At 43.4% G+C, this 15,945-nt stretch overlaps 2 protein-coding genes across 2 annotated transcripts; both read left to right on the top strand.

The window, feature by feature from the left end:
• Positions 1 to 2,248: 2,248 nt before the first annotated feature.
• LOC102782799 (odorant receptor 131-2-like) lies at positions 2,249 to 4,106 on the top strand. Its single transcript, XM_087841224.1, has 3 exons — positions 2,249 to 2,266; positions 2,682 to 2,842; positions 3,494 to 4,106. The coding sequence occupies exons 1-3, from the start codon at positions 2,249 to 2,251 to the stop codon at positions 4,104 to 4,106; spliced, it is 792 nt and encodes a 263-aa protein (XP_087697350.1).
• Positions 4,107 to 10,849: 6,743 nt separating this feature from the next.
• On the top strand, positions 10,850 to 11,743 carry LOC148102854 (odorant receptor 131-2-like). The gene has a single exon (XM_087841222.1). The coding sequence runs from the start codon at positions 10,850 to 10,852 to the stop codon at positions 11,741 to 11,743; it is 894 nt and encodes a 297-aa protein (XP_087697348.1).
• Positions 11,744 to 15,945: the final 4,202 nt, after the last annotated feature.

Here is a 15,945-nt window from a genome sequence, read left to right as displayed (position 1 = left end):
GCTGACTGCACTCCACGAGCGTCTGGCAGCACAAATGAACCAGCTGCTAGTTAACGAGGGACACCCGGAATGGCTAACCGAAGGTCGGACGGTCCTGATCCCCAAGGACCCCAAGAAGGGACCAGTCCCCTCCAACTACCGACCAATAACCTGCCTCAGTACTACATGGAAGCTCCTGTCAGGCATCATATCGGCTAAGATGAACAGGCACATGGGTCAATACATGAGCGGGACACAGAAAGGAATTGGCAAGAATACCAGAGGCGCAAAACACCAGCTACTGGTAGACAGAACAGTCAGCCGAGACTGCAAGACCAGACTGACCAACCTGTGCACTGCCTGGATTGATTACAAGAAGGCCTATGACTCAATGCCCCACAGCTGGATACTGGAATGCCTAGAATTGTACAAGATCAATGGGACCCTAAGAGCCTTCATCAGGAACTCAATGGGGATGTGGCGTACAACACTAGAGGCCAACTCCAAGCCCATAGCACAAGTCACCATCAAGTGCGGGATCTACCAAGGAGATGCTCTGTCCCCACTGCTGTTCTGCATAGGCCTGAACCCCCTCAGTGAGATCATTAACAAGACTGGCTACGGATACCGACTACGGAACGGAGCAGTTGTCAGCCACCTCCTGTACATGGATGACATCAAGCTGTATGCCAAGAGTGAACGAGACATCGATTCACTGATCCACACTACCAGGCTATACAGCAATGACATTGGAATGTCGTTCGGGCTGGAGAAGTGTAGTCGGATGGTAACAAAGAGAGGGAAGGTAGTCAGAACTGAGGGGATTGAACTACCAGAAGGCAACATTGCAGACATAGAGGACAGTTACAAGTACCTGGGGATCCCGCAGGCGAATGGGAACCATGAAGAGGCTGCTAGGAAAGATGCAACCACCAAGTACCTGCAGAGGGTCAGGCAAGTCCTGAGGAGTCAGTTGAACGGTAAGAGCAAGATCAACACGTACGCCCTGCCCGTGATCAGGTACCCTGCTGGGGTAATAGGCTGGCCAAAGGAGGAGATAGAAGCCACTGACATAAAGACAAGAAAGCTCCTTACCATGCATGGAGGGTTTCACCCCAAGTCCAGCACCCTGAGGCTGTACGCTAAGCGGAAGGAAGGGGGCCGGGGACTGGTGAGTGTCAGCACCACAGTCCAGGATGAGACAACGAACATCCAAGAATACATCACGAAGATGGCCCCAACTGACAGCGTGCTCAGTGAATACCTCAGGCAGCAGAAACCCAAGAAAGAGGAGGGAGACGAGGAACCATCATGGAAGGACAGGCCCCTGCACGGTATGTACCACCGGCAGATAGAGGAGGTGGCTGATATCCAGAAATCCTACCAGTGGCTGGACAAAGCTGGACTGAAAGATAGCACAGAGGCACTAATCATGGCAGCACAAGAACAAGCTCTGAGTACAAGATCCATAGAGGCTGGGGTCTGTCACACCAGGCAAGACCCCAGGTGCAGGCTGTGTAAAGATGCCCCAGAGACAATCCAGCACATAACAGCAGGGTGCAAGATGCTAGCAGGCAAGGCATACATGGAACGCCATAACCAAGTGGCCGGCATAGTGTACAGGAACATCTGTGCTGAGTATAACCTGGAAGTCCCGAGGTCAAAATGGGAAATGCCCCCAAGGGTGGTGGAGAATGACCGAGCTAAGATCCTGTGGGACTTCCAGATACAGACGGACAAAATGGTGGTGGCTAACCAACCGGACATAGTGGTGGTAGACAAACAGAAGAAGACGGCCGTAGTGATCGATGTAGCGGTTCCGAATGACAGCAATATCAGGAAGAAGGAACACGAGAAGCTGGAGAAATACCAAGGGCTCAGAGAAGAGCTCGAGAGGATGTGGAGGGTGAAGGTAACAGTGGTCCCCGTGGTAATCGGAGCACTAGGTGCGGTGACTCCCAAGCTAGGCGAGTGGCTCCAGCAGATCCCGGGACTAACATCGGAGATCTCTGTCCAGAAGAGCGCAGTCCTGGGAACAGCTAAGATACTGCGCAGGACCCTCAAGCTCCCAGGCCTCTGGTAGAGGACCCGAGCTTGAAGGATAAACCGCCCGCAGGGGCGTGCTGGGTGTTTATATATATATATATATACATATATATATATATGAGCTGGCTCTTTTTAGTGAGCTGAGCCGAAAGAGCCGGTTCTCTAAAACGAGCCGGAAATCCCATCACTAGTCTTTAAGATTTTGATATAATACTGTTCAAACATGATCTCAGATTCCAAAGTGAAAAACATAACATGCTGCAAGTGTGTCGACCAAAAGATTCTTTTCAAGAACATATATCTTTAAAAATATTTTAAGTATGAAGCTATAGTTTCATAGCAAATATTACCAAATGTCCAATATGTCCAAAATTTTAAATGTAATTTTTTTAAACCCATCAGAAATGATTGTGCAGAAATTGTTCTGAAAATTTGATGATTTGAAATGGAATGACCCTTAAGTTAAATGATAATTGCAGTGGTGTGAAAAATAGTTTGCCCCCTTTTGCGTACATTTAATTCAATTCAATTTTGACTCAAGGTGCTTTGAATTCTAATGTAAACACTCTACAATAATAAAAAGACAACAGAGCAAAACCCACAAATCATATGAACCCCTATGCGCTACCAACAGGTAGGTGTTTCATGTCTTTCAGATATTTTATTTGAATCCTCGTTACATCCTGTTCATCCACCTGGTGGTGAATGACATGATCCAGCTCACTTCTTCAGTTAGTCTATTTGTTTTCACTTATATCTTTTATCAAATTAATGTTGCATTCTGTTGCTCCCTTATCACTTTGGCTATATTCACCACCTTCAACTGTCACGGACCCGGTTCCCGGGACTCGGGGTCCGTGAACGGTGTGAACCTTTATTGTTATTGTTATCATTATCATTATTATTGGGTGTATGTTTGCTGCACTGTGCTCTTGTGTTCCATGCTGGTGTGTGTGTGTGTGTGTGTACGTGTGTCTGCGGGTGTGGCTGGAGGATGAAGGACAGCCACCTGCAGGCCTGATGGGTGTGGCCCTGCCAGCTGCTGGTCATGCCTAGGTTCCCACACACCTGCTTCTGATCAGGCTCGTCGGGGGAGCTACTTAACAGAGCGATGGAGCTTCCTCCGGCGCAGGATCGTTGAGTTAGACTCCATGTCAGTGTCGCAAGTACTGTTAAGTGTATGCCTGCTGGAGTGGTGCCATAACGGCTGCGTCTGTTGGTTTTTCCTCAGGAGAGCGGAACACGGGACTGCAGGACGCACGGGGTGTGCGTGGGCACAGGAGCAGAGAGCACGGAATATCAGCACGACAGAAGAAGGCAGAACACAGGAGTTGAGGGAGCACTCTGGAGACTTATTGTGTGGTGTACATTTACCCCCACTGTAAATAAATGCACTGTTCATTGCACTAAGTCCAGCGTTTGGGTCCTTTTTCCAACATTCCCCACGGCTTGCCCTGGCAAACCGTGACATCAATACTCCAATAAATTTAGCTCTCATGGCATTAGAGTGCTACATTGCTATTTGTTCACCACTGCAACATGCTGAGCACTGCACAACTAAAAGAACATACGTGGCTATAGGTTGGATCTGGGCCATGAGTGCAGTCTCAGCTATGTCAGACATCGTTATTATTCTGGCAACAGAGCCAGTGGAGTTATTTTATTCCACAATACAATGTGAGAGAGATAACTTATTCCGGCATCCAATCATTGTAAAAAAGAAAGAGGTTTCATATTTAATTTTCCTAATTGGTGTTTTGCTCACCTTCATCTACACATACTTCAGGATATTTTTTGCTGCTAACAAAGCTAAATCAGCCAAGCAAGAGTCGAAGAAGGCGAGAAACACAATCCTGCTCCACGGCTTTCAGCTTCTGTTGTCTATGCTAACCCATATAGCAACCGCATTAACGCAGGCTCTGGTGCGCTGGTTCCCTAAACAGTATCTAATAGTTGTTTTTATTTCTTATATCATAATCTACACTGTCCCCAGGTTTGTTAGCCCTATTGTGTATGGGTTACAAGACAAGACATTTAAACAGTATTTGAAAAAGTATCTGTTGTGTACTATGTCATTATGAATCAAATAATGGTGTATTAATTTTTTTTTTTTTAAAAAGCTCAAAGAAAGAAAGTTCCTTTGTCTCAAAATGCCTAATATACTGCTTTAAAGTTTGGAGATGATCCAGTGGAAACTAGTGTTTTCCTAATTGTGTGACTGTTTGATGTTTGATCTCTGTGTAGCCCTGTCTGAAATTATTCAGGCATACAGGGTAAAGAAAAAAAGTCTACTGTTATAAAAAATGGTTAAAATATAAATAGTTGATAAAAGGTTTAAAAATCATATGCTTTGGTACAAATGTATTTAATTTACAGTTAAGAGTCCAATAAATAAAAGGGTTTCATGATTTAGAGTTCATTTTCTGTGCAGAATCAATATGTTGGGGTGTAACCTATGTATATTTACCCATCTATTGTCAGTTACCTCAATGTTGTATTGTAATTGGTTGTTTGTGCTGACGAGCCAGTCAATGTCACTCTTCTCTGTTATGGGGGCGGGACGAGTGGTAAGGTTTGTGTGAATCTGTGGGAGCGGACACAGAAGCTAAGTCCGAAGAGAGAGATGTCGTAAGGCAAACGTGGTGTGGATTTTACATCTAAGAGTATCATTGAGGTCGACTAACGGTGGTCCTGATATTACTTATTTGTGATCTGCAAGAGGTAAATGAGTCTGTGTGCCTTGACATTTGTACTGTAACTATTCGTTGTAGTGGTAAAATGGAGTGATATGTGATGCTAACTAGCGGCTTGCTAATTAGCGCAGGTAGGCTAATTAGCGCAGCTTTAATATGTTTAGAAGCCAAGGGACGCTCTGAAAGGAGAGGGAGAGAGAGGTTTCAGGACCTTGCTGTTTTCTCGCCCCTGACTGTCTTCACTACTGGTGAACTAACTGCCCATTTCTGATTGCCCCACTAACAAACTCATTGGACTCGTGAGTACTAACTGGAACTAAAGTGCACGTATTTTGTTTATTGCTCAGCTTGAGTGAAGCGGCCAACAGTTTTAGGCCTTACCGCACCCGAACTTCGAATGAGGCCTGCAACAAGCACTGTGCTACCAGTGTAGTGTGGACAGGTTAAGGTGTGTGTGTGTTTAATTTGTATAAAATACAGTTGTGGTGGTCCTTATTATAGCAATTAGAGGGTATCAGGTATCATTATTAGTAGCACTACGAACCCAGGCCCAGTCTCATTGTACTATATACTCTAGCTTTACCATAGCTACGTGGGACCTGGGTTACATCTGACCCTGAAGCAGATACTAAAAGGTGTAATTATATCTTTACCCATTTGATTGGAGCATAACTGGCTTAAATCTTTGGTTTCTATAAGCTTTAAATACTTAAATTCATGCAGTGTGTGATTTTGCGAAACTTTCTGCAGTCATTGAGAAGTTGTAGGGCGTTGTATTGGAAAAATAAAATGTGTGACGAACACCTCTCTTCATTTCCTTTCATATGATGTAGCACTTGATTACTTACTCCCTCCCTTTTGGGGAAAGAGTAATCTGGCCTTTAGCAGATCTTTAAAATAAGCAAATGCAATCTGACATGAAAACAGCGTGACATATTGTCGTTAGTTGTTTTTCTTTATTATGCCAATATGCAGAAGCAGTGTGTAAAAAAACAAAACAAAAAAAAAACATGCTTACTGATGTATTATTGTAGGTTCTTTACATTACAGCATACAATGCCTTGATGCAATTTTGGTTGTCTTTTGGAACTATATAAATAACATTTTCTTGAATTGACAAAATGCTGCTAAATATATTTATTTATATAAAAACAGACAAAGCAACGACACCTCAAACTGCTTTTTATTACAAGATTGCAACCCTACAATAAAACAGAGAAAAATCACCAACAAATAGATGGCAGCCTGTTAGCAACCACCTGGTGACACTGGGAAGGAAGAACTCCCTTTAAACAAAACCTCCAGCAGACTAAGGGAGGGGCAGCCATCTACTAAGACCAGTGGATGGCTGACATCTACTAAGACCAGTAGATGGCTGACATCTACTGGTGGCAGGAGGAGCAGGAGACAGGACCAAAAACACACTGGAAAAGAGACAAAAATTAACAAAGAATGATTAAATACACAGTGGTATAAAAACAAACCATGAATTGCAGCTGGCTCCTAGCCTTTGCATCCTGACCCTCCCCCACATCACTCAAACAGGTGCTGCGCGGTGACCTGCCCCTCCTTTTTAATTACCCTATAGTGATTACGGTTCTCAGTACATCACTATAGAAATAGGGCCTGCAGAAGCAGGTGTGTTAGCCAGAGATTTGTGGTTGGGGCTATTGTCTGCCTCTATATTTTTTCTGCACTTTATAGGCCTTTTCCACTTGTACCTGCTTATTTTAGCTCGGCTTGACTACGTTTTTAGTGCTTTCCATTAGGTGATAGTTCCTGGTACCAGGTAATTACTCCGTCAGGGTTCCAAGCAAAATGTGATGTCAACCGACTGTATGCCACCAATCGGCTAGTGGTGGCACTCAATGAGTCATGACGGTGTCTCCTTCACAAAAATCCAAACCGCTATTTTTAAAACCATTGGTGCAGCCATTAAGGGAAATGTCTGCACAAAAAACAACATGCCACACACAGAGCAGCCGGTATACCATCACCTTGACATCCTCCTTTGTTGTGGCATTTGTATTACGTACAAATGATGTCACAGACTTTCATCCACATTGCTATAACAACCCCACACGTATTAAGTGGTACGCGATTGTAATAGATGAGTTGAGTCACTTTGAGTGAAGTCAAATACGTACTAGTGGAAGAGAGCTAAAGACACAGAGTTTGGAGGGGGGAGGTTTGGATGATCAGCAGTCACATGCTCATGTTATCTGTCTCTAAATTATTATTATTATTTATTTATTTATTTTTATTTTTGTGTCCCGTTTGGATCTTTAGCCATCAGAATTGTTGTCTTAAGGCCAAGAAAGATGCCAAGCAGATTTATTTTACCAAGTGGCTCATCATGGCCTTGCCATATTGCTCCATTTGATTGACCTTTATTATAATTATGAATTTATTTTCGGTTGCTACAAACGGGACAGACATGACTGGGGGATAGGACAGGGAGAAAGAATGAAAGAGAGGGAGAGAAAGAAAACCAGAGGGGAGAAGAGACGGTGAGAAAGGGGGGAAGAAAGAAAGAAAAACAAACAAAACACCTGGATCAACTGTATGGAGAAAAAAAAACAGAAGAGAAAGCAAACAAAAAAAGAGCAACATAATAAATACAGCACCATCACAATAAACTAGCTAGCAGTAGATAACAGTAGATACTAAATATTAAACGATATTGTGCAGCACGCAAGATAGACAGCGCACAATGTGCTTTGAGGCAGCAGCCAAGAAAGGTGTAGCCCGCGACTGTGGACGCCCATGTGTACACCTGTGTGAACACCTGTTTGGATCATCATGCTTGTATTCCAAAGGTTTCTCCATGTAACAATCTGCTAGGGAGTGTGGGGAGCCATAGCCCCGTCCCCCAGGGCATGAAGCAGGTATGGAGGAGATCCAGGCCCCCGACATCCAGAGGCCCCTGAGTACGAGGACCCGAGGAGGACCACCAAAAGGGGGCCCCAAACGAGAGGTCACCCAGCAGCTACGGAGCAGAGGCCAGAGGGGGTTGCAGTGGCGTGCCCGCGGGCTCCGCCGGCAGCCAGCTGTGCCAGAGAGGACCGAGCTTCAGGTCCAGAGGCCAGAGGCCTGAGGGCATCCCATCCCCTGGAAGGGGACCAGCCGGGCCGCAGGTGCCCGGCCCCGCCAATTGGCCACCAGGAGTGAGCCGGTACATACATGAGCGCCCAGCCCCAGTCGACAAGGTCCACCAACACACCAACGTCTGAGGGCATCAGCCACCGGCAGGGAGTGTGGTGAGGGAAGATAGGCCTCCGAACTTTGGAGGGCCTGAGATGTACCCAGAGAGGTTGAGTCTAAGACCCAACCTGACATATAGACACAGACGAACAGGCGCACGCGGACACAAACGTGCATTCCCACCCCATATGCACAACCAAATACTCGGTACTCACCCAACATGTAGACAGACACAAATAGACACTGCACAGACAGCCGCACTCCCCAAACATACTCTATATCCCAGGTCCAGGTATCCCCGCCCCCAGAGGGGCAAGCCGCACCTAAACCCAGGAGATGTAACCCTTCTCTCTGGGGTGGAAGCAAGCGGACCCCAATCTGACGGCCAGCACCTCCTCCCAGCCCCCTAGCCCTGACGGCTAACAGAAGCGGGGTGAGTGAAGACCCCAAACCTCCCTACGCCCGCTCATATGTAGTGTTGCTGTGTGCTGTTCTAAAGTGCATTTAAAACACAGGAGAGCATGGTACTTGCTTCCTCTCAGGGAGCAGCACGGCTCCTCCCGAAAACCCTCAGTGTCTATATGCATTTAAAATTGAGGGTAGGGCACCAGCGCCAGAGGTGGGTTGGAATACACCGACCATCCTCTGGATGCTGTAAAACGTGCCCACCGCCAAGGCCCTATACGTATGTGTTATGTGAGAGTGTGAGTAATGTGGATGTCTAGGTTGAAGAATAAAATTGAGGCACAGGCGGCCAGAAGGGGACAGAGGGGGAGTGCCCCCCCTGCACCTTGGTGACATACCTGCACCCCAAGCCCTGCGTGTGTGGGTGGGTGTGGTAGGGCGGGAATAGGGAGGCAGCTGAGGATGGGGAGGGAAGAAAGGGAGGGGCAAGCGGCCCCTCCCTGGGGCAAGCTCCCTCGCTGACCCCAGTAGGCACCCCCACACTCTGGAACCCACCAGGGCAAGGGGGCCCAGGCCCATCCGGACCAGGACCCGCAGCAGCAGCACCGCCCAGCCCCACAGAGTCCGGGGCAGCCCACCCGACTCCACCTCAGAGAAAACTGCACCCACCCCATCATCCGCCCATCAAAAAGTCTGTGCATGCGCGAATATATATTTTGCCCAACGTTCCTTATTGGGCTGACAATTGTCGGTTGGATAATTTTTACATATCGTCCAACCCTAGTGTTAACCACAGGGTGCCTAGGTTATGTTAAAATGTAGTTTGTTGTTGTTTTGGTTTAAGTGAAAATGTTTTATGTGTGTGTGTTCATGTGTTGTATATGAGTGTAGACTTGTATATAGTTAAACATGTATGGATCATTTAATGTCGAATTCTGAATATCTATCTGTAAGTAATGAAATTTGAAATAAGGGAGTAGGAACAGGAAAACTGTCATCCTACTCCTTTTCGAGCACACACATTGTATAGACATAGATATATACATGAAATTTTGTTTTTTCTTTTATCCCTTGTTATTTCAATTATATTTGCATGTTCTAAAGAAAATCTATCTATGTTTTCTCATACTGATGTAAAAGACAAAAAATAATGGGTATTAAGGCCCTTAATGAGCAGGCCTTTTGAATGGAGTCCTTTAATGCACGCACATGGCCTAGGGCCCTGATACACATATAATACAGAGAGATGTTTCAGGTTAGCTGGAGAGCTGGGGTTAGTGGATGTTGTAGCCTAAATGCTGAAAATATCCTCTGACTTTTCAAACTTTAAACATAGACACTAGACCATGTGTTGGTGTCATGTCAACATAAGGAGATGGACCATAAGACAAAGCATAATATTGACACATTTGCAGTGATTCTACACTGATACAGATACACACGTGCATGCACTAACGGGTACGAGCACTCCTGGGGGAGGGGATATCTCCCTCTCTCACACACATAGACACACCTGACGCCATTTGCATACAACCACTATTATAAATTATCAAATGCTACTAACTTATTAGACAGAAGTCAACCATAACCAGGTGAGCACCTATTCTTTGGTGGGTGGGGTGGTTTATAAAAACAATTTATATATTCTTTGAGATTTGTATTGTATTGAATCATTTAGTGTAGTATATTTTTTTGTTTATGTGATCAGCTATATAATAACTCTGATTGTAACACAACCAGGCGCAATTATCAACTATCATTTAAGTTACTGCTTTGAATGAGAATGCTGCTATTATCCAGCTCGTTGTGACTAAGTTAATGTTATAGGTCAAACGTGGAGTTTTTTCTTTAATGAAAATGTCTTATTGCAGTTCACACTTAACTAAAGCAGAGTTTAGTGCAGAAAAGCATAGTTTGTTGTAAACTGGAGCAGAAATGTTTTTGAACTTTATAAAATTGATGAGAATAAATAATTTATGGTGGATTACATTGCAGAAAATGCATTTTCTGAAATGTAAATTATTTGCTTAAACAAAATGAATTACTTTTGATGCTTGGATATGGTGTTTTATGGTTGATGTAATAGTGTTGCAGAATATTTAAGATTTCTAAGATTATTATTGATCAGATAAGGAATGCTCATAGATATCTTTGCCGTGTTTTTACAGTTTACACCTTCTGTGTTACAACCTGCCATAACAATCAATGATGTCTACAGGTTTTTTGGCCAACTCATGAACCTTTCAAATGCTGCCATGAATTTGACAACAGTTATGTATCGGGACCCGTTAAACATAGCTATTGTCAAGAATGTGATAACTGTGGTCCTCTGTATCACCATCATCTATGTCAACGGCACCTTGCTGCACATATTTAAAAGACATGAGGTCTGTATCCTGCTCATAAATTTTGCATCTATTTATTACATCCATTTAGAACTAGATACTAGATGACAGAATGTGATATATTCTGCACTGTGAACATTCCATCGCGCAAAGAGACGTTGGAGTGACATCTTTTAAATGATATTTTTGGACGTCCAAGTTTGGTCACTGAAGCAGTTGTTTTTTATCCACCGTTCAATGTTTAGTGGGATAATTCACCTTTCATGTTCTAAATCCTGTCCTTCTCTTCAGGTTTTCAACACAAATCCTCGTTACATCCTGTACATTCATCTGGTAATCATTGATATCCTGCTGCTCATCATGTTCACCCTCCTTCGAGTCCTCAATTCCATCATTTTCACTCTTCCTGTCCCATTTTGCATCATTTTATTGTTGATTTCCATAATTTGTAGCCTGAACAATCCCCTGACCCTTGCTGTGATGGCAGTAGAGTGTCATGTTGCCATATGCTTCCCTCTCCAGCACTCACAGATCTGTACAGTCAAAAATGTAACCGTTGTGATCGCAGTGATATGGGGGCTAAGTTCACTTACAATCCTGCCAAATTTATTCACCAGCCTGGCCACAGAATCCAGAGATTTCTTTCATTCAAGAGTTTTCTGCCTTAGAGAAAATGTTTTCAGACTTCCTGAATTAGAAAAGAAGAGAACTATATCCAACATTGTATTTCTGGTTATTGTTTGGCTCACCCTTGTCTACACATATTTCAGAATCCTTTTCGCTGCACAGGCAGCTGCTGCAAACGCCAGGAAAGCAAGAAACACTGTACTGCTGCACGGCTTCCAGCTGCTGCTGTGCATGCTCAACTACGTGTATGATTTGCTGCTGAATGGTTTGACATCCTTGTTTCCAGAAGGAGTCCTGACTATTCGCTACACAATCTCAGTATTCGTTCACGTTCTGCCTCGACTTGTTAGTCCACTTGTTTATGGGATACGAGACAAGGCATTCAGAAGATATCTGAGGAGATATCTGTTCTACTCACCAAAGGTTAATGTTAACAAAGGTTAAAAACAATGCCATCAGCTCTTTTAATTTAAAATACTGAGATTGAGTAGTCTTTGTTTATCTTATTCTATTGTCCTTTTTTGTTTGCATATCTTTCTAATCTAATGTCACAGTGAATGTGTCGAACAGTAACTTTCACTATATGGCAATTTTATAAGATAAGATTTTATAAGACACTTTAGTGTTCGGAAAGACAAAAACTGCAGAATTCAACCAGAGAGCTGAAAATCTGGACCGAAAGAAAAACTGGACAAAATGAAAGCAAAGTTAATAAAGATGCATGAAAATGTTGCACAAAAAGGCAAAACAAAAGCCATCAACATAAGAAGTAGATATTACCAAAAGAACCAATGCAAAAAGAGTAAGTATAACTAAATAATACAGAAAACTATTTTAAATATATACATTTTTAGGAGCAATGTGAAGGAACCCAAGAGCTGTAAAACAGTAAGAAGCGCCCACCAGAAGATGTCAGTAGAGCCCAGCCAGGATTTTTCAAGCAGATATTTGGTGACTTAAAAAATGGTAAAACTTTATTTCAGACACATGAAATATAAAGAGTCTTTCCTGACATTTCTTATGTGCAGTTATTTATCATATTATCTATATTTAGTTGAATGCAGTAATTTTTCCTTGATAAAATAAGATCCTAAATACATTCTTCTGAGTTTAAGAGTTTCTCTTTAATTAACTAATACATTCCAAGTGATATCTTTAAATGACTTAATGCATTAAGGTAAAAACACTAAGGTTTACAGAATGGAAAGTTCTTCAGCATTAGTGTGGTGCTCATAAAAATAGCAGTATGTTGATTGATGCTGATGACACCTACCTTAATGTGCTATTACATTTTATTCTTGAGAAGTGCATGATCTGTAGTCTGCTTTATTTCTTGTCAGAGTCATAGTACTTGTGTAAATGTGTTGTTTCTTATTAGAGATCAACTAACAACAATCTTCAATAACTATCTTCTTCTAAAACCATCTTCAGTCTTCTGTAGATGAGGCTTTTTAAAACCAAAACCATTCATTTCACCATTCATTCTTACTGTTGGATTCATTCTTATCCAACAGTAAGAATAAATGTTGGATATTGGTGATAAGAGGCCATTTATGTCTTAATTCCAGAGCAGGTAAAGGTGATTAAAGAAAAGAAAATGTTATGCCATTGTACATTTCATTATTCATGTACAAATGATTCTCATTATTTATGTCTTTGCCATAGTCCATCCTGGGCCCTATACTACAAAGACCGTTTAAGGAGCTTGGAAAGAAAAGCATCCGGACTTCTGTAAGTTTCTTGAAGACGTTTCATCCAAGAAGTGTATTCAGTTCTAAGAGCAATCCCAGAGGCCCAGGTTTTTAAGGGCTATTGGGAGTTTCCTTAAGAGGGTCCTGAACCCCCTATTGATCCTCTGCCAAATCCCAAGAGCCTAGGTTTGAAAACATGTGTGGGTCACAATCAGCCAAGGTTTCAGGTGAACCCATTGTGAAACATAGCCCCACCCTATCGTGTGACCTACTGAGATCAAATGGCCCAGGATGTGAGTGGGCATTAACTTAGAGACTTGGAGCTTTTTATTGTCATTATGCAGTTTCTTGCACAGCGAAATTGGGTAGCTGGACCACAAAGGTGCTAAAGTAAGAAGAAGAGAAACCAATATACAACGAAGGCGGAAAATAAATAAATAATTAAATAAATAGAATAAAATAAAAAACAGCGTATATGTATAGACATGTGAGTGGAACTATATACATGGTGTATGTGTAGGAAACACTGAAAAAGACTGGGACCAAAATAATTGCACATGAGCCAAAAATATTGCACAGAACATGACGGGCATTTGGGCCGTTCTCAAAATTGGATTATAGATGGCAGAGAGTTGGTGTTGGAAGGCACACCTCTTTTCAAAGATAGTCATTCACAGTGGACATAGATGGGCTTTCCCTACATGTGTGTGTTCCTCCTTTTCCCCTTCTGCCACAGTCCCAGAGGGAACAGTCCTGATTACTCCAAGTTTGTGTTCCAGAGGGTAGTGGAAGTCAAAGAGTAGGTACTGGTCCGTGTGTGAACGACTTAAAGAAGTCCAGACACTTTTCTTTTCAAGCTCCTTAAACTATGATGACCTGGATGTCTGAGAACCTTCACAAACATACAAAGAGAGTTCAACATACCAAGGGTTTCCCCTCCATGTTCACATGAAAGACGTGGTCTTTCAGCATCTAACCAACCTTAAAATGGGAGTTTCTCAGTTCATATTACTTTTAGTTCACAGGAAATAATCTCTAAGAGTGTTACCCACTCCAGAGATGTTATCAGATTCAGTTCAATTCAGTTCAATTCAGACCCCCATGTACTAAATAGAAGTGAAGTAGTTACAGAATGGAAAAGGGGAGGAAGGGAGGGAGGTGCATGTAAACGAGAATGACAGCTTGCAGAACTGGGAGAACCTATATAGATGAAAGCCAGAAGGAGCGTGTTTGGAGGCGTGGTCCCGCTCCTGAAATTCCGATACATAATCTCCAATTGTCTCAAAGGGCTCTATATTTTAAGGTATAGACCCTACATTACAGCGAAAACAGGGAAAACCCCAACAATCAGATGACCCCCTATGAGCAAGCAATCTGGCAACAGTGGGAAGGTAAATAGTGCATAAACACAATGAATTAAAAAAAACAAAAGAAGATTAGTGCTGATTTGTGATTTGATACTAAGTGGTTTGACAAGGTTGCTCCCAAAATGAGTGCTGACTGTTCGCTACACAATCTCAGTGCTCGTTCACATTCTGGCTCGACTCGTCAGTTTATGGCATACAGGACAAGACATTCAGAAAGTACTTGAAAAGATACCAGCGTTATACACCAAAGTCTGACTCTGATAATTAACACCAAAACAACATCACTAGCTTTATTTTAAAGAATGAGGTGCATCAGTCTTTCTTCATCTAATTATTGTTTTCTTCTGGATCCACCCAAACAGAAACAGCTTTAGGTGTAGCACATCTTCTTTTGAAATTTGTGTTTCTTCCCAGAAATATGTTTGTATGTTTCTAAACTGCCAATTACAGTAAACTAAAACCAACCAACCATTTCTGATCATCATTCATGTTCAAATGACGCTCATTTATGTCCTAACCAAATAAAGCCTTGCAGGCTCTTTATGTGCTTTGTTCTGAAGAGTGAAGGCAGATCAAATTTCTCCTACAGGTATGTCAAATGCACACTTATCCTGAGGTCGGGAAATGTTTTGATAGTAACGCATTTTTAACACGTTTTTTTATGCCACTAAAACACATTTAATGATGATAATAATAATAATAATAATAAGAAGAAGAAGAAGCCTCAGCCTCCCTGGGAAAGTCTATACCAGGGTGCTGGAAAGGAGAGTTCGTCCGCTAGTCGAACCTCGGATTCAGGAGGAACAATGCGGTTTTCGTCCTGGTCGTGGAACACTGGACCAGCTCTTTATCCTCTCAAGGATACTTGAGGGCACATGGGAGTTTGCCCAACCAGTCTACATGTGTTTTTTGGACTTGGAGAACGCATTCGACCGTGTCCCTCGGGATGTCCTGTGGGAGGTGTTGCGGGAGTATGGGGTGTCTGGCCCATTGCTACGGGCCATTCGATCCCTATACAACCGTTGCAAGAGCTTGGTTCGCATTGCCGGCAATAAGTCAGACTCGTTCCCGGTGGGTGATGGGCTCCGCCAGGGCTGCCCTTTGTCACCGGTTCTGTTCATAATTTTTATGGACAGGATTTCTAGGCGCAGCCAAGTGGCGGAGGGCTTTCGCTTTGGTGGCCTCAGAATCTCATCTCTGATTTTTGCGGATGATGTGGTTCTGTTGGCCTCATTGGTTTAAGGCCTCCAGCTCGCACTGGAACGGTTCGCAGCCGAGTGTGAAGCAGCGGGAATGAGGATCAGCACCTCCAAATCTGAGGCCATGGTTCTCAGCCGGAAAAGGGTGGAGTGCCCACTCCAGGTCGGGGATGAGTTTCTGCCCCAAGTGGAGGAGTTCAAGTATCTCGGGGTCTTGTTCGCGAGTGATGGGAGAAGGGAGCCGGAGATCGACAGACGGATTGGGGCTGCAGCTGCAGTAATGCGGACGCTGCACCGGTCTGTTGTGGTGAAGAGGGAGCTGAGTGTAAAAGCGAAGCTCTCAATTTACCGGTCGATCTATGTCCCTACCCTCACCTATGGCCACGAGC

The sequence above is a fragment of the Neolamprologus brichardi genome, chromosome 5 (assembly GCF_056152115.1).
Source record: "Neolamprologus brichardi isolate AB-2024 chromosome 5, ASM5615211v1, whole genome shotgun sequence".
Classification (NCBI taxonomy): domain Eukaryota; kingdom Metazoa; phylum Chordata; class Actinopteri; order Cichliformes; family Cichlidae; genus Neolamprologus; species Neolamprologus brichardi.
Note: the sequence above shows the minus strand (reverse complement) of the source record. Positions and strands in the feature narration are given on the sequence as shown.

Coding starts and splice junctions, on each gene's coding strand:
- LOC102782799 (XM_087841224.1), top strand. Junction 2,843..3,493: donor ACTTTGGCTATATTCACCAC/CTTCAACTGTCA, acceptor GGCAAACCGTGA/CATCAATACTCCAATAAATT.
- LOC148102854 (XM_087841222.1), top strand. CDS start 10,850: ATGATATTTTTGGACGTCCAAGTTTGGTCACTGAAGCAGTTGTTTTTT.